Source organism: Bison bison, unplaced genomic scaffold (assembly GCF_000754665.1).
Source record: "Bison bison bison isolate TAMUID 2011002044 unplaced genomic scaffold, Bison_UMD1.0 scf7180017864287, whole genome shotgun sequence".
NCBI classification, from domain to species: Eukaryota; Metazoa; Chordata; class Mammalia; order Artiodactyla; family Bovidae; genus Bison; species Bison bison.
The window spans coordinates 2288547-2306980 of NW_011494859.1; the positions used below are offsets into that span (position 1 = coordinate 2288547).

The 18434-nt window shown below is 42.3% G+C and overlaps 2 protein-coding genes across 4 annotated transcripts; both read left to right on the forward strand.

Annotated features, from left to right (window-relative positions):
• Positions 1-6436: 6436 nt before the first annotated feature.
• Positions 6437-11137, forward strand: RPL17 (ribosomal protein L17). Of its 2 annotated transcripts, none has more exons than XM_010849821.1 (7): positions 6437-6482; positions 7346-7398; positions 7489-7529; positions 8003-8137; positions 8386-8484; positions 9540-9731; positions 10932-11013. In XM_010849821.1, exons 2-7 carry the CDS (start codon positions 7359-7361, stop codon positions 10977-10979), a joined length of 555 nt encoding a protein of 184 aa, XP_010848123.1. In that variant the 5' UTR covers positions 6437-6482; positions 7346-7358; the 3' UTR covers positions 10980-11013. The 2 variants fall into 2 exon arrangements, with proteins under 2 accessions (XP_010848123.1, XP_010848124.1); XM_010849822.1 differs by lacking the exon at positions 6437-6482 and adding an exon at positions 6518-6762 and having other exon boundaries at positions 10932-11137.
• Positions 11138-12457: 1320 nt separating this feature from the next.
• LOC104995807 (chromosome unknown open reading frame, human C18orf32) lies at positions 12458-17636 on the forward strand. Of its 2 annotated transcripts, none has more exons than XM_010849823.1 (3): positions 12458-12637; positions 14998-15185; positions 16135-17636. In XM_010849823.1, the coding sequence occupies exons 2-3, from the start codon at positions 15021-15023 to the stop codon at positions 16198-16200; spliced, it is 231 nt and encodes a 76-aa protein (XP_010848125.1). In that variant the 5' UTR covers positions 12458-12637; positions 14998-15020; the 3' UTR covers positions 16201-17636. The 2 variants fall into 2 exon arrangements, with proteins under 2 accessions (XP_010848125.1, XP_010848126.1); XM_010849824.1 differs by having other exon boundaries at positions 12494-12723.
• Positions 17637-18434: the final 798 nt, after the last annotated feature.

Consider the following 18434-nt stretch of genomic DNA (forward strand, 5'->3'; position numbering starts at 1 on the left):
CTTGACTTCACATTCCAGGATGACTGGCTCTAGGTCAGTGATCACACCATCGTGATTATCTGGGTCGTGAAGATCTTTTTTGTACAGTTCTTCTGTGTATTCTTGCCATCTCTTCTTAATATCTTCTGCTTCTGTTAGGTCCATACCATTTCTGTCCTTTATCGAGCCCATCTTTGCATAAAATATTCCCTTGGTATCTCTAATTTTCTTGAAGAGATCTCTAGTCTTTCCCATTCTGTTGTTTTCCTCTATTTCTTTGCATTGATCGCTGAAGAAGGCTTTCTTATCTCTTCTTGCTATTCTTTGGAACTCTGCATTCAGATGCTTATATCTTTCCTTTTCTCCTTTGCTTCTTTTCTCTTCACAGCTATTTGTAAGGCCTTCCCAGATAGCCATTTTGCTTTTTTGCATTTCTTTTCCATGGGGATGGTCTTGATCCCTGTCTCCTGTACAATGTCACGAACCTCATTCCATAGTTCATCAGGCACGTGGTCCACTGGAGAAGGGAGTGGCAAACCACTTCAGTATTCTTGCCTTGAGAACCCCATGAACAGTATGAAAAGGCAAAATGATAGGATACTGAAAGAGGAACTCCCCAGGTCAGTAGGTGCCCAATATGCTCCTGGACATCAGTCGAGAAATAACCCGAGAAAGAATGAAGGGGTGAAGTCAAAGCAAAAAGAATACCCAGCTGTGGATGTGACTGGTGATAGAAGCAAGGTCCAATACTGTAAAGAGCAATTTGCATAGGAAGGTGGAATGTCAGGTCCATGAATCAAGGCAAACTGGAAGTGGTCAAACAAGAGATGGCAAGAGTGAATGTTGACATTCTAGGGATCAGCGAACTAAAATGGACTGGAATGGGTGAATTTAACTCCGATGACCATTATATCTACTACTGCGGGCAGGAATCCCTTAGAAGAAATGGAGTAGCCATCATGGTCAACAAAAGAGTCTGAAATGCAGTACTTGGATGCAATCTCAAAAACGACAGAATGATCTCTGTTCGTTTCCAAGGCAAACCATTCAATATCACAGTAATCCAAGTCTATGCCCCAACCAGTAACGCTGAAGAAGCTGAAGCTGAATGGTTCTACGAAGACCTACAAGACCTTTTAGAACTAACACCCAAAAAAGATGTCCTTTTCATTATAGGGGACTGGAATGCAAGAGTAGAAAGTCAAGAAACACCTGGAGTAACAGGCAAATTTGGCCTTGGAATACAGAATGAAGCAGGGCAAAGACTAATAGAGTCCTGCCAAGAAAATGCACTGGTCATAACAAAGACCCTCTTCCAACAACACAAGAGAAGAGTCTATACATGGACATCACCAGATGGTCAACACCAAAATCAGATTGATTATATTCTTTGCAGCCAAAGATGGAGAAGCTCTATACAGTCAGCAAAAACAAGGCCAGGAGCTGACTGTGGCTCAGATCATGAACTCCTTATTGCCAAATTCAGACTGAAATTGAAGAAAGTAGGGAAAACCACTAGACCATTCAGGTATGACCTAAGTCAAATCCCTTATGATTATACAGTGGAAGTGAGAAATAGATTTAAGGGCCTAGATCTGATAGATAGATTTCAGTAGCTTAGTTGTGTCCAACTCGTTGCAACGCCATGGACTGCAGCATGCCAGGCTTCCCTGTCCTTCACCATCTCCCATAGCTTGCTCAAACTCATGCTCATTGAGTTGACAATGCCATCCAAGCACCTAATCTTCTGTCGTCCCCTCCTCCTCCTGCCCTCAATCTTTCCCAGCATCAGGTTCTTTTCTAATGAGTCAGCTCTTTGCATTAGGCAGCCAAAGTATTGGAGCTTCAGCTTCAGCATCAGTCTTTCCAATGAATATTCAGGATTGATTTCCTTTAGAATTGACTGGTTTGATCTCCTTGCAGTCCAAGGGACTCTCAAGAGTCTTCTTCAGCACCACAGTTCGAAAGCATCAATTCTTCACCATTCAGCCTTCTTTATGGTTCACTCTTACATTGGCACATGGCTACTGGAAAAAATGGACCTTTGTTGACAAAGTGATGTCTCTGTTTTTTCGTATACTGTCTAGGTTTTTCATAGCTTTCTTTAAAGTGAAAGTGTTAGTCGCTAAGCCTTGTCCAACTCTTTGCTGACCTCTATCTACGGAATCTTTGCAATGTTATTTATTGCATTTAATAGATTACAGTATCATGTAGAAATAACTTTTTGTTTTTCTTTTTTGGCTAAGCCACTCAGCTTGTAGGATAATAGTTCTCTCACCAGGGATGGAACCCAGGCCCCCAGCAGTGGAAGATAGGAGTCCTAACCACTGGGTCGCCAGGGAATTCTCAATGACGTAACATTTTTTATTTCTTCTTTTTTTTTTGACACGTACACACTGCTTTATTTATTTTTGGCCACGCTAGGTCTTCATTGCTGCACACAGCCTTCCTCTAGTTGCAGTACACAGGCTTATTGCAGTGGCTTCTCTTGTTGCGGAGCACCAGCTCTAGGCTTGTGTGCTTCAGTAGTTGGAATACAGGGGCTCATTAATTGTGGCTTACAGGCCATAGAGTGTACAGGCTTCAGTAGCTGTGGCACCTGGGCTCAGCTGTTCTGTGCCCTGTGGAATCTTCCCAGACCAGGGGTTGAACCTGTGTCCCCTGCTTTGGCAGGCAGATTTTTGTCCATTGTACCACCGGGGAAGATGCAACTTTTACATGCACTGGGAAACCAAAAAAATCCATGTGACTTGCTCTATCACAGTGCTCTGAAACTGAACTCAAAATATCTCAGAGATATCCCTGTACTGAGAGAAGTGGAAGACTGTGTTACAGGCTCAGCTATGGGCTGGCAGCACACTTAGGGAGGCTAATGAAGGTACCAACTTTTACAGCTTACAACCACAAAATCATGTGACTTTTACCAAAATTTCTTGAATTCATCTACCACTCTCCGTTCTCTTTGCCAAAAAAAATTAAACTGAACCTCATCAGTTCAAGCCACTCCCATCTTTTTCCAGCCTCTGGCCTTGCCCCTGAGGCATCCCAAATTTCTCGCTATAGAGTGATCTTTTCAAAAGTGAATCTGATCAGGTCACCTTGCCCATGCCCATCCCCATAGGTTTAAACACTTTCAGAAGTCCCTCGTTGACCTTGAAGATGAAAGTTGCTCAGTCATGTCTGACTCTGCGACCCCAAGGACTAGACAGTCCCTGGAATTCTCCAGGCCAGAATACTGGAGTGGGTAGCCTTTCCCTTCTCCAGGGGATCTTCCCAACTCAAGGGATCAAACCCAGGTCTCCTATACTGCAGATGGATTCTTTACCAGCTGAGCCACAAGGGAAGCCCGTTGACCTTAAGTTAAATTCAAAACTCCTTGACAGATAAATAGGCTCCCTCCAGATCAGGTGTGCCACTCACCCTTACCTCTCCCCACCCACAACCAAAAGGAATCCAAACGCTTGCAGTTCCCATAGCAGAATTTTCTTGCTGGCAATAGTTAATTGTTTCTCTCTTACTGTATTGTCATGACCAGCTAGCTCCTTCTGGTCATTCATGGTGCAGTTGCCATGTCGTCCACTCAGGAGAGGCTTTCCTACTCTGCATGTTAACCCTACTTTAGCGATTTCACACTGTATTCTAACTGGCTGTTCACCTCCTAGTTACCTATCTCTCTGTCCCTACCCTCATTCTATGACTGTGGGTTCCTTGGCAGCCGAGGCTCTCATAGTATTTGTTAGAGCATAACATCCAGCACTGGAGAAGGCAATGGCACCCCACTCCAGTACTCTTGCCTGGAAAATCCCATGGACGGAGGAGCCTGGTAGGCTACAGTCCATGGGGTCGCTAAGAGTCGGACACGACTGAGCGAATTCACTTTCACTTTTCACCTTCATGCATTGGAAAAGAAAATGGCAACCCACTCCAGTGTTCTTGCCTGGAGAATCCCAGGGACGGGGGAGCCTGGTGAGCTGCCATCTATGGGGTTGCACAGAGTCGGACATGACTGAAGCAACTTAGCAGCAGCAGCAGCAGCAGCAGCAGCAACATCTAGCACAATGGCAGGCATGTAAGTGTTCGATGAATATTCATTGAATGGCTAAATGAACAAGTCAACTGATTGCTAAGGATGACCCCTATTTGCAGTACACAATTGCTTTAATAATTAAGATTTCTTAGAAATAAAAATAGTAAAATTAAAATATACTTTTCCCAGTACATGCAAAAGATATCCTTTTTTTCCCTTGAGTATTTTCCCAAGGGTTTGTAAATTTGTGCCATGGACCTTTTTTATACTATGGTTTGTGAACCGCTTCACAGGATATTTTGTGTGTGTGTGTTTAGTCTCTCAGTTGTGTCCGACTCTTTGTGACCCCATGGACTGTAGCCTACCAGGCTCCTCTGTCCATGGGGATTCTCCAGGCAAGAACACTGGAGTGGGTTGCCATGTCCTCTTCCAGGGTATCTTCCCAACCCAGGGATTAAACCCAGGTCTCCCACATTGCAGGCGGATTCTTCACCTTCTGAGCCACCAGGGAACTCCTGTATTTTTAAAATACAAATAATAAAATACTGTTACAAAGGAACCAATATGATTGCTGTGTGGTTTGTTGCCAACATTCATAATGGAGAAACATGTTAAATTTCAGGCAGAAGTTTGAACTTCAATGTTTAACTAAACAGATTGGAGGAAAATATGTATATCAAATACAATTTAAAGAGTTCACTTAAATTTTACAGAAAAGTCACTGAGGCTATAAAAGGAAGACCCAAAGCTAACTCTTAACAGCACCAGTGACTCTAAGTGAATAACCAGTAAGATGACCTGGGTGAGAAAATGCACCTTGGCATTTTTATTTTCAAGGAACAGTTATCTTTTGCCATATGAAAATCTACAAGTTGCAGTGGGGAAACCAGATGGCAATCTTGAACCAGACGCTTCAGTTAGTACATACTTTACATGCGCTGCTTTACAATTGATTATGTGATATTCTCAAACTGAGAATTTATGACTAACATAATTACATCCCATCCTTTGGATCTCCCTAATTTTTCTTTTTGGGCTTTCCTGGTGGTCAGTGGGAGTCCCTTGGACTGCGAGGAGATCCAACCAGTGCATTCTACAGGAGATCAGTCCTGGGATTTCTTTGGAAGGAATGATGCTAAAGCTGAAACTCCAGTACTTTGGCCACCTCATGCGAAGAGTTGACTCATTGGAAAAGACTCTGATACTGGGAAGGATTGGGGGCAGGAGGAGAAGGGGACTACAGAGGATGAGATGGCTGGATGGCATCACTGACTCGACGGACATGATCTGAGTGAACTCTGGGAGTTGGTGATGGACAAGGAGGCCTGGCGTGCTGCGATTCATGGGGTCGCAAAGAGTCAGACATGACTGAGCGACTGAACTGAACTGGTGGTCAGTGGTAGAGAACTTTCTGCCAATGCAGGTGATGAGGGTTTAATCACTGGGTCACAAAGATCTACTGGAGAAGGGGATGGCAACCCAGTCCAGTATTCTTGCCTGGGAAATCCCATGAACAGAGGAGCCTGGTGGGCCACATTCCATGGTGTTGCAAAACAACAACAACAACAGCGAATTGTCCCTTTACAAATCATTTTCATATAATCACATAACCACACCTAGTGAATCTCGATGAATAAATGTATCATCTATACCTAAATACTATGTAGTATTGTCCTAGAACTACAAACTTGTTTCCCTTTGTTTTTATATTGGAGTATCCTTGATTACCTCATTTCACTTCCCTGGTGGCTCAGATGGTAAAGAGTCTGCCTGCAATGCGGGAGACCAGGGTTCAATCCCTGGGTTGGGAAGACCTCCTGGTGAAGGAAATGGCAACCCATTCCAGTATAATTGCCTGGAAAATCCCATGGACGGAGGAGCCTGGTAGGCTACAGTCCATGGGGTCGCAAAGAGTCGGACACGACTGAGAGACTTCACTTATCCTTGATTAAGTATGTTATGTTAATTTCAGATGTACAGCGAAATGATTCAGTTATACTTCTACATATGTATTTTTTTTCAAAGTTCTTTCCCATTTAGGCTGTTACATTATACTGAGCAGAGTTCCCTGTGCTATACAGTAGGTCCTTGCTGGTTATACATTTTAAATAGAGCAGTGTGTATATGTCATTCCCAAACTCCCTAACTATCCCTCCCCACCTACACTTCCCCCTTGGTAACTATAATTTCGTTTTCTAAGTCTGTGACTCTGTTTCTGTACAAACCTCTTTTTAATTAACAGATATTAAAAATACATAATTTATTTCTGTATACAAAAAAGGAGAATTTTGACACGGTCCCTAAGCCTCTAATTCGTTTTCAGATCTTCTCAAACAATTTCCACATTCCCTTTCTCCTCCGCCTTCCCCCACCTCTACAAATCTCGTTTCTTTAGGCTAGGACTCTCGCGAGATGTCGAGTTCTCATGAATTCTCCCATGAGCCACTGCTCTTCCTTTTCCGGTAAGCGGCCTGAGGTGAGTGTCTCTTCGGCATCTTTCTCTAGTGATGAATCCTCCGGTAATCCCTGCCATCCTGGCACTCTCGGCGCCAATTTCGAGACCCTCAGAAGGAGGACTCTCGCGGCTACTGATTCCTCCGTGGTGGAGCAGTCCTGTGCGGGGGGACGTGTCGGAGCCCTCGGCTCGGCGCCCCTCTTCTATCGGGCCTCTACAGGCCGCAGTGGGCGAGAATGGGGGTGACGAGGTTAGAGGCCGGCTCTGGTCGGTGCCGACTCCTGAGGGCCAGTGTCTCGCGGTGAGTGGGGGCCGTGAACGCAGCGCATTCGGGGCCGAATGGAGAGAAAGTTTTGGGGAGGAATAAGATCAAGTCGGGTCGAGGTTTACTCAGTGGCTGAACGTGAGTTGAGCTACGCTTAACGCGAATAATACCCTAAAAGTGTGTGGAAAGCTTGGCTTTCTTGGAATCTGTGTGAGTAAAGGAGGTTACTGTAGAGGGAGCTTGTAGAGGGGTGTCGTTGGGTCGAGTTAACTTTGACCTGAAGGATCTGATGCTGAGCAGGGCGCTGGGCTCCTCCGCACGGATACTTAGATCCAGATTTGGATGGAAACAGGCTGTGCTTTCTTCAAGAGGGTTAGGGGAAGGGCGTCTGTGTCACTAGTGTTAGTAGTGTCAACGCTGCTGTAGGCAACTGGTGGTTGTAGCTGAGATGAAACTGGATTGAGAGGAGGATGGCTGCAATGATGGCATTTCTTAGGACACCTTTGGATTAATAATGAAAACAACTACTCTCTGAGCAGCTGTGGACAGAGTTTATAGTACATAAATATTAAACTGTGAGTTGTTGTAAATATATGTTGACAGTTATTCTTGCTCCCAGGTGACCCCTAAAAATGGTGCGCTATTCACTTGACCCAGAAAACCCCACAAAATGTAAGTGAGCAAGCAACATTTCTTATTTGGGACTATGAGGCACCCAGATACCAAGATTAACCAAAAAAAATTTTTTCCGGTATTTTTTAGCATGCAAATCAAGAGGTTCAAATCTTCGTGTTCATTTTAAGGTATGTGAATCGTAGTTATGCTCTGAAAGAGTTGTTCCTTGAGTATTTTTTAACCATTCTAAAAAGGTAGCTGCAATGATGTGTTTCTTAGGACACCTTTGGATTCACCGTGAAAATAAATCATTTCTGAGCAGCCACCTTTTAATAAACGCTTTGACTTAGGATTTGTGGAATTGGGTAAAATTACCAGAGAACTGCTTGAGAACCTAGTGCACAGATCAAGATACGGGAAACGTAATTGTAGTTTACAAGATAATGGAGAATATATTAACAGTGAATAAACAGGTTTAGGATTCACATTTCTCCACCTTCAAACCAAGCCTCCCTGGCTCATAACAGATTGTGTATTATGTTTCAAGAATGGGAAGGATTTGGCTCTTGATAAAAGTTGACACTTTGAAAATACTGGAATTTGTTTGAATCTGATTTTTTTAAAGGATGGTTAACTCACAGCTTACATTATTTATGTTTAGAACACTCGTGAAACTGCCCAGGCCATAAAGGGTATGCATATCCGAAAAGCCACCAAGTATCTGAAGGATGTCACTTTAAAGAAGCAATGTGTGCCATTCCGTCGTTACAACGGTGGAGTTGGTAGGTGTGCACAGGTAAGAATTCATAGTTGTCATTTAAAAAGACAATTTGTTAGGGGAGGGAGTAGATGAAGTAAAAATGGCCAATGTCTTCCTTTACTGAGGCTCCTTATGGTTGCTGTGATGACAACCTTTCGGACAACTTTGGATTAACCATGAAAAAAATGTTCTGAACAACCTTGATGTTGGTTGAAGTCAATTCATCTTGTAACATTGATTTAAATTGAGGGAAATTAGTAATAAACTCTGGTTTTGTTTTTTAGGCTAAACAGTGGGGCTGGACGCAGGGTCGGTGGCCCAAAAAGAGTGCTGAATTTTTACTACACATGCTCAAAAATGCAGAGAGTAATGCTGAACTTAAGGTACCCACACTATAAGCATCTTCACACATGCAACTTGGGTTATTGACTGGGTGAAAGTTGTCTGGATCTGTTTCCTTGATTGACTTGATGAAAGTAACAAAAGTTCCCATTAAAAGGGCTATTTTAAATGTACTTTCAGTTTCCAACAGGAAACAAGGTTTTTTTTTATAAAGCATTTCAGGAGCATGGTCTGCAGTAATTTGAAGCCTAAGACTGTAGAATTACCCCCCACACACAGACATAATCCCAGTACATGCAAGAGAAATGCCTTTTTTTTTTCCCCTTGAGTATTTTACCACGGGTTTGTAGCCTTGTGCTGTAAATGTTAGTGCTCAGTAGTGTCCAACTGTGTGACCCCGTGGACTGTAGCCGGCTAGGATCATCTGTCCATGGAATTCTCCATGCAAGAATACTGGAGTGGGATTGAACCAGGTTTCCTGCATTGCAGGCAGATTCTTTACCATCTGAGCCACCAGGGAAGCCTTTTTTATACTGAGGTTTGTGAACCCCTTCACAGGGTGTATTTAAATACAAATAAATACAGTTACAAAGGAACCATATGATTGACATGTGGTTTGTTGCCTCCATTCATAATGGAGAGATGTTAAATTTCAGAAGTCAAAACAGCAGTGTGTAACTGAACAAATCCTGTGCCAAATAAACAGATTTATGCATTTGAGCAGTTATCCTTTACCTTTTTGCATTTGGAAAACTGGGTTAGAACTGGAATTAATATAGGTCTGTTTAGCTGTAGCCCTTCTAGCTGCTAAGCCTTGCTGTTAAAATCAAGCTTAGACATAGATCCTTTGAGATTCCTGTAACTCCACTCCCTAATGAATACCATTTATAAAATAGGTGCAATTACCAGCACTGAGTTTTGGTAATTACTTAGATTTAAGGGAGAGGACTTAGAATGAAATTTTCTTAAAAAATAAATATGCTATTTAAAGTTATAAGGACTTGAATGATACAGTTTGTGGTGTTTATTTAGATAAAGGTATTACCTGATTTTAAAATTTTTAAAAATGTTACATGATTTTGCTCCCTTTTCCCAGGGCTTAGATGTAGATTCTCTGGTCATTGAGCACATCCAAGTGAACAAAGCCCCCAAGATGCGGCGCAGGACTTACAGAGCTCACGGTCGGATCAACCCCTACATGAGCTCTCCATGCCACATTGAGATGATCCTTACTGAAAAAGAACAGATTGTTCCTAAACCAGAAGAGGAGGTTGCACAGAAGAAAAAGGTAAATTACTTAGTCTCTGCTCTGTTTCACTTGGCGTATTAGATTGTGGTTGCTGTGATGACTAACTTAGGACACCTTTGGAATAACCATGAAAGGAAGCTATTCTGAGCAACCACCAACCTTTTATAATCATTTTATTTTGGCTTTCATAAGTCTCAAATTAGTTTTTTTTTTTTTTAAACTTGGAAGATTATTTTTTATTTATTTTAGTTGAAGGCTAATTGCAATGTTGTGGTCGTTTTTGCCATACATTCACATGAATCAGCCATGGGTGTACATGTGTTCCCCATCCTGAACCTCCCTCCCCATCCCATCCCTCAGGGTCATCCCAGTACACCAGCCCTGAGCACCCTGTCTCATGCATGGAACCTGCACTGGCGATCTGTTTCACATACGATAATATACGTGTTTCAACGCTGTTCTCTCAAATCATCCCACCCTCGCGTTCTCCCAGAGTCCAAAAGTCTGTTCTTTACATCTGTGTCTCTTTTGCTGTCTCAATTACAGGGTTATCGTTAGCATCTTTCTAAATTCCATATATATGCGTTAATATACTATATCGGTGTTTTTCTTTCTGACTGACTTCACTCTGTATAATAGGCTCCAGTTTCATTCACCTCATTAGAACTAATTTAAATGCATTCTTTTTAATAGCTGAGTAATATTCCATTGTGTGTATGTACCACAGCTTTCTTATCCTCATTAGTTTCTTAATAGCGAGTGGGAATTTTGTATTGTTCAGTGTGTTAAAACTGTGTAATTATATGCTGATGTCCACGCCTGGATGGCCATGTCCACTTCAGGTGTAATTTATCTGGAACGGGGAACCTCCTCCCTGCAGTCCCTTTCTCCAAGAAACTTATTTTCAGTAAATGATTATATTTAGTTCTTTAGCCTGGAACCCGGGAGTGACTCAAATCCTAATGGATCTGTCTTCTGTTGATTTTCTTACATATTATCCTCCATCCTTTTTTGCCACCTGGTTATTTCCAGCTAGGCTCCCAGCCTGTAGTCTTTGTTCTCTTACTGCTATAATTGCCTCCTGGCTGCCTTTCTCTCCGCGCCACCTCTAGACCAAAGGACTCATTCCCTTTATGATGAAATTTCCGATTACCTTCATTGAGATACAACTTCTTCTTTAAGATGTGTTTATCCTGGAATCATTCTTCTAATAGTGCTTTTATTTTTTCTTTTCCCCAGATATCCCAGAAGAAACTGAAGAAACAAAAACTTATGGCCCGGGAATAAATGCCGCAAAAAATAAATGCAAATAAAAGTAAAAGTGTTGGTTGTCTTAATTAGTAAATGTATTTCACGTGTTAGCACAAAATGGATCAAATGAGTTTTCATTAACAGGTTGTTTTGCATCTTTTGGTACTTTGTATAAAATGGAATTGAGAACATGGGAAAATTTCTGACTCTCTTTTCCACCTACTTTATTGAACTTAAGGCACCCTAAGTCTGCTACTAAAGTAGCATTTACTGTATTGAGTTATGCATCCATAACTGACTGGGGTTTTAGAGGCTTTTCAGTATCCCAAAGAGGAACCTTAGCAGTGGTTGACTTGTCACATCCTAACCCAATCCAGCCCTGAGCTTATGTTGATTTGCCTGTTCTGGACTTTTTATCGAAATCACAATCTTTGACTTAGCATGGTTTTTTTTTTCAGGGTTTTTGTTGTGGCATGAGGTGTTAGCTTCATTCCTTTCCTTTTCTTTACAACCTCAGGGACCAGCCTGCCAGGCTCCTCTGTCCATTGGATTATCCCATCAAGAACACTGGAATGGGTTTCCTCCAGGGGATCCTCCTGACCCAGGGACTGAATTTAGTGAACATTGGAGGAGCTGCAGGACTCCCAAAGCAGTAGCATTTACTGTGCCACCTGCAATATGTGTGTGTTAGCTGCTCAGTCGTGTCCGACCCTGGGACCCCACGGACTGTAGCTTGCCAGGCTGCTTTGTCCATGGAATTCTTCAGGCAAGAATACTGGAGTGGATTGCCATTCTCTTTTCCAGAGGAACTTTCCAACCCAGGGATCGAACCCTGGTCTGCATCGCATGCAGGTTCTTTACTGTTTGAGCTATCGCACTGTAGGATCAGTGAAAGTTTCAGTCGTGTCCGACTGCGACCCTACAGACCACACAGTCCATGGGATTCTCCAGGCCAGAATACTGCAGTGGGTAGCTGTTCCCTTCTCCAGGTGATTTTCCCAATCCAGGGATCAAACCCAGGTCTCCCGCATTGCAGGCAGATTCTTTACCAGCTGAGCTATCAGGGAAGCCCAGGAGCAATCAAAGACTAGCTGATTGTAGCTGTCCCAGTGGGAGTGAAGTGGTACAGCCATTTTTTGTAAGATAAATCCCTCTCAAAATTGACTTGAATGTTAATTTCCCCTGCTCTGGAATTTAAGACCCTTGTAGTGGGGAAGGAAGTGGCAACCCACTCTGGAATTCTTGGCCGGGAAATCCCACGGACAGGATCCTGGCCGGCTACAGTCCGTTGGGTCGCAAAAAGTCGGAGACTTAGCGACTGAACAGGATGAGGAGCTCAGCCAGAGCTGCATTCGAAAGCAGCCTAGCCGTCGCTGTGAAGCAGGCTTTCAAACAGCTGGTGAGCCGCTCGCAAACGCGCCATCCTCCGGGCGCAGCGTCCTGAGTCTACCTCGGCGACGGGGTACCTAGTAAAGCGAGCGCTTCCGCCTCGCCTGCAGGCTCGAGCGACGGCTGCGGCCGTGCGGGAAGTCGTCCACGCCCCCGGCGGGCGTCCCCGTTACGTCCGGCCCGTCGTCAGGCTGACGCAGACGCGCCTTTGTCAGCCCCTCCTGCGGTGCCATTGGCTCGGCTGCGGTGCGTCCCTGCGACCCTCTTTCCGGAAGCGTGGATAGTGCCCGTGGGATTTGTGGCCGGTGAGCCGAACCGGGTAGTGGTCTGCGGGGATCGGGGCGGCGTGGGCGGCGGCCTCGGTGCGCAGCGCGGCTCTCCTGCCCTCACGGTACTCCACCCCCCAGCCTCGCGCGCCTGCCTCCCGTCCACCTCGCCCTTTGCCTGCCCTGCGCCCGCGTCCACCCGCTCCTGCCTCTTTTTACCTCCGGATCCGCTCTCTGGCCTGAACTGTCGGTATCACTTTTTATTATCGTCACCCCCGTTCTCTCTTCTCTCCTGTCTCAGTCCTTACCTTTGACTCGGCCGCTCTCTTGTTTCCAGACTGATTTCTGGAGGACTGATTCCTTCCTGGAGCTGACGTTTCCCCTCCACAGCTGTTCCCTGTTTTCATAGAGCTTCAGCTTTTCCCTGTTTCATTGTATTGGACTAAGTCGAATGAAAGAAATTCCTGTCCTCCAACAGTTTCGATCCATTTATCTCACTGTGTTGTAATATTCGAGAATTGGCTTCGAGACAGTAAATAAAATTTTTTGTCAATTTATCATAGCCACCTCTGGACCTTTCTAAGCCACAGTTTCTAGGCCTTTCTAAGCCATAATTATGACAGAAGTAACTAGTAGTAATTGTTTTGAGAAGTTATTTAAAACAATTTCAAGTAGGTTAGAAACGTGAATCTTTATGATGGAGCGGTTTCAAGTCATCGTATTATCCTTGTGCTTGGTAGCATTGCCAGTTGTTTTGAAGGGTTTCATTGCTTTTTAAACTTTGTTAGAAAGGGGAATAACATGATGATTGTGTGTTTTGAGAAGGGAAAATGGAAGAGCAATTAGGTAGGAAACCAGAATTAGGAGTTCTGGTTTTAGGCAGCTCTAGTTACCTAAAGTGTGGGCTTTGGACAGGTTACAACTTTTGAATTTGGGGTTTTTTTTTCCTTATAGTAACAACACTTAAATAGTACTTACCATATTCGGACACTGTTCTGAGCTTTGTATTCCTATTATCTAGTCCACACTACATCCCTTTCATATAGGTACTAATATATATCTTCTTTTTACACATGGAAGAATTAAGGCACTGTCTGGTCAAATAACGTGCTCAGGAATACCGTCTAGAAAATAGTGAAAGCAGGTCTCAAATCCAGGCAGCTGCCCGGGTTCCTGCTTGATTATTATGCTGTGGTACTTTTAAGACCTAAACCAATCTGAAGCGCTTCAGATGAGATTCTAAGTCTAGTAGCCCAAAATAATGATTCCTTGTAAAATGCTGAAAAAGACTCATGCTTCTTTGGTTTACTTTGACCAGAGGATATGTTCTTTAAAATTTTGGAACGTAATGTTTTTGGCAAATTCCTAAATTATTTTAATTTAGCTCTCACGTGTGTGCGCTAACTTGGCTTCAGTCGCGTCTGACTCTTTGTGACCCTGTGGACCATAGCCTGCCAGGCTCCACTGTCAATGGGATTCTCCAGGCAGAAATACTGAAGTGGGTTGCCATGCCCTCCTCCAGGGGATCCGCCTACTCAAGAGACCCAACCTGCGTCTCTTCTGTCTCCCGCCTTTGCAGGGGGGTTCTTTACCCACCACTCGTGCCACCCGAGACTAGAAGGATTGTTTTAAAGAATCCAGTTCTGAATCCTTTGTAAAATAGTGGTCCTTCCCTGATGTACATTTACGTTATTTCAGATTGGATTATCTATATCATTCCTCGCTTGTATTGTGAATCATTTTAAATTGCCTAGTTTAACAATGCTTACTCATTCACCAGTAATTACTCTGAATTCCTTAATGTTTTGGTGACTCCTTTTCTTTATATATATGTAAATGGAAATGCCAGAGTACCCAACCTCACTAGGTGTTTTGAAGATTAAATGAGTTGATGTGTGTAAAGGGCTTAATTGCCTCATCCTCAGTTCTAAGAAGTGTTGGATGACCCCATAGACTGTAGCCCTCCAGGCTCCTCTGTCCGTGGGATTTCCCAGGCAAGGATACTAGAGTGAGTTGCCATCTCCTTCTCCAGGGGATCTTCCCCACCCAGGGACTGAACCCATGTTTCTTGCATTGATAGGCGGATTCCTTATCACTGAGCCACCTGGAAAGCCCTGTCTTTATCACCAAGTTTATGGTTGTGAAACAGTAAATTGGAGAGTTTTGGAGGCAGGCTTATCTTCACTCTTATTTTCAAGTCTGCCACCTCTTAACTCCTGTCCCTTGTAGATGGCATCATTTTTATGAATAGACTCTTGTTTTACGATAGTACCTGTAGTGTGATTTAAGTTTTTCCTTCAGTGTAGAAATAAGTCTTTTCATGTATTTTAATGTAGGTAAATTCCTTGAGTCATTAATCTATGATGAACTAATTTGTTTTTTCTGCTGTTTGTCAATAGTTTAGGAACTCACATCCGGGACAATGGTGTGCATTCCCTGCATCGTCATTCCAGTTCTGCTCTGGGTCTACAAAAAGTTCCTGGAGCCATATATATACCCTCTGATCTCCCCCTTTGTTAGCCGTATGTGGCCTCGGAAAGCTATACGAGAAACCAATGATAAAAACAAAGGCAAAGTAGACTATAAGGTAAGAGCATTAAAATGCCTTTAATGGGTGGGGGTGGTACACTCAAGGTAAAATAGTGACTTTTGGGAAGTCAAGTTCTTAGAACCAGAAGCTTCATTAATATGTTTAAATTTCCAGAGAAGGAGAAATACCATATGATATCCCTTATATGTGGAATCTAAAAATAAATGATACAAATGAACTTAAAAAACAGAGACAGACTTACAAAACAAACTTACGTCGCCAGAGAGAAGAGTTAGAGAGTTTGGGATGGACGTATACACACTGCTATTTTTAAATGGATAACCAACAAGGACCTACTGTATAGCACACGGAACTCTGCTCAGTGTTATGTGGCAGCCTGGATTCGAGGGGGTTTTGGGGGACAGTGGATGCATGTATATGTATGGCTGAGTCCCTTCACTGTCCACCTGAAACTCTCACAACATTGTTAATCAGCTTTACTCCAATATAAAAGAAAAAGTTCAAAAGAAAAAAAATACCAAATTCTAAATTTCTCTCTTTTTTAAAATAGGGGTTTGGAATTTTCTATTTATGATTAATACTTGCTTTAAATTAAGGTTTTAAATAAGTCCTCTGATTTATTCATTGGCTACTTACAAGATAGTAACAGTATTTCCTGTCTGGTAAGAGTAGTGGTAAATAGCTAACAGAGGACAAAAGATGGTTCTGAATAAGCCCGTTTCTCTGATTGATAACTTTGATAAGAGATGTAATGAGTAGATTCATAGAGGTTTTCGTCTTGTAATGCAGTTACTTTTTTTAATGAATATTTAGACAGCTGTGTTTTCTTTCGTGTTGGTGATTATTCAGTTCAATCACCTGCACAAATGTAGCCATCCTGCACGTTTCCAGTAGGTTTTTCATTCTGAAGTTTGTGTTTTTAAAGAGAATATCTCTTATAATGTCTTTTTGTTGTAATGATATCTAAAATGTTTTTTCATTTTAGGGTGCAGACATAAATGGATTACCAACAAGAGGACCAACAGAAATGTGTGATAAAAAGAAAGACTAAACTGATTGTCCCGAAGGATCTCATTGTTTTAAAAATGGACCTGATACTATGAAGCACCTTCTTTGTAATTGTCTCTGATCTTTTTCCAAGACCAGAATTTGGGTTAGATATTAATAGTTTAGACATTTACCTATGCTAATCAGGGAATACCTGGTATTTGTATTTAAAATGTAGCTAGTTATATTTAACAACCTCATTTCTGATTTCCTTTTTCATTAAAGTAGTTTTCATTTCTTTTATTTCAGTTTTAAAAATATGAATAAATATATAAGGTTTGTGCCAGTAGACACTGTTACTAAGTCAGTACCTAGAAATTCTTGGGGGCTCTAGCTTTTTTTATTCAGGCTCTTCAAATTTGAGGAGTGTAATTTTACTGTGAAACATTGCAGTGAGACTGTGCAGTCAAATGAAAAGTAGTTTTTGGAAATGATAATGACTTGAAATAAAGATGTAATTACTGTCCAACTCAAAGGAGTAGCTTATCTGTGAGAATAGTAATTACTATTTATTGCTCTGAGGAAGATAGAAAAGACAGAGGAATAGGGGAAACCTCTCTGAAAAATGGAGCATCTTTTACATAAATGTTTAATGTGTAATATAAAATTCTAATCCTTGTTTTGTTCCTTCTGTTCCTACAAATGTATTAAATATTGAGTTTAGCTTGTTGTTCTTTTTTCTTTTAGATATTTAAAAGCAAGATTTTTAACCACTTCGGAAAGCAGGATTGGAATAATGTGATGGCATCAGGATAGTTATGGGGCAGTGATACTTTCTTCTTTTTTTAAAAAAAATTTAGATTGTGTCAGTTATTTTGTTCCATAGTAATACACCCTAAAATTAGTGGTTTTTAGCAATAGTGATGTGACTGGTAAGTTACTTGCTGGTCTGGGCCTGTCCACATGGTCTTTCATCCCTGGGCTTCTTCCCCCTACTGTTGAGATATACAAATATTCAAAGATGACAAGAAATATCTTTATATAATGTTTGTGCTCTCTGAAGCAAGGAGAAATTAGAAGGAACTCCCCACCTTGGGTCCCCAATGAAGTCCTGGATCTTAACTGAGGCTCTGTTAAACTGTGTCTGGTTAAGTCATTGATCCACCTTGAACTTCCTTTGATAGAAATGAGTCTGTTTCAGCTTTTCTACCCCAGCGCACCTGAGGGATTAGATAAATTTCTGTTAGCTAAATCCAGTTGATTAATTTGGATTGCTTTTTAAGGTATTAAAAACTATATTGTGAAAGTAGCAGATGTTCATAGTAGAGCAATGCAAGGACAGGTTAAATGAAGAATGAATGTTCTTTCTCAACTCTCATTCCTTTATTCTGGCTCCAAAGATGGTAACCACTATTAGCTTTTCCTACAGGCGTCTAGCAACTTTGTTAAAAATAGTTTTTATTAAACATACCATTTATTAAAAACCAAATAATATTGCAAGGTTTATAATATCCTTATTCTCATAGTCCCCAAAGGATTTACTCATTTAGCTGTTGCTTTTATCTCATGACTTATCTTCATATTTCTAAGTGATACATGTATACAGTTTTGGGAGCTATCAGCTGTAAACATTACTGACTTCTTCCATGACTGAGATATAGCTATTTTACACTATATTCCCTCTTCTCCCACCCATCCTCCAAATACTATTTTTGTAAATTTTGAGTGAAAATTTGTAAAATTTTACCTGTTGATCAGTATGTATATCATTATGTGTGCTCTAGATGTCTTCCATTTGTCCCTCCAAATCTTTGCTTCCCTCACCCTACCCTCCTGCTCAAGAAAGCTGTACGGACTACATCAGCAGGCTTCCTGTGACCTCTGGGATCTGTTGGTTTGGCCAGTGGTATCTGCAGCAGGAGTTGGGAGAGAGTAAAGGAAGGTGTGAGGTCAGGGTATTTTTTCCCTTGGGTCCTTCCCTTCAAGGTGTCTTCAGGTCAGATGTGTTCCTCAGCCAGAAGTCACTGAACCTCATGGTGACCAGCTCCACACGACTCCTTCCAGTTTCCACTAACCTCTCCCTCTCCTTGCTTCTTTGGCCCTAGGGGTGATGGCATCTGTTAGTACTGGCTCTGGGTCACTGCCTTATCTCACAGGTACCATCGTCTCCTTGCTGGGATACTGGTAGGATGAGCAGGTGACTACGGCTCACTGTTTGGGTTGTGAGTTTAGTGCGATCAGTTTCCTTTCGCGGAGCATTGCTTTCCTGCTTTTCCTCTCCCTTTTCTCCCCCTATGC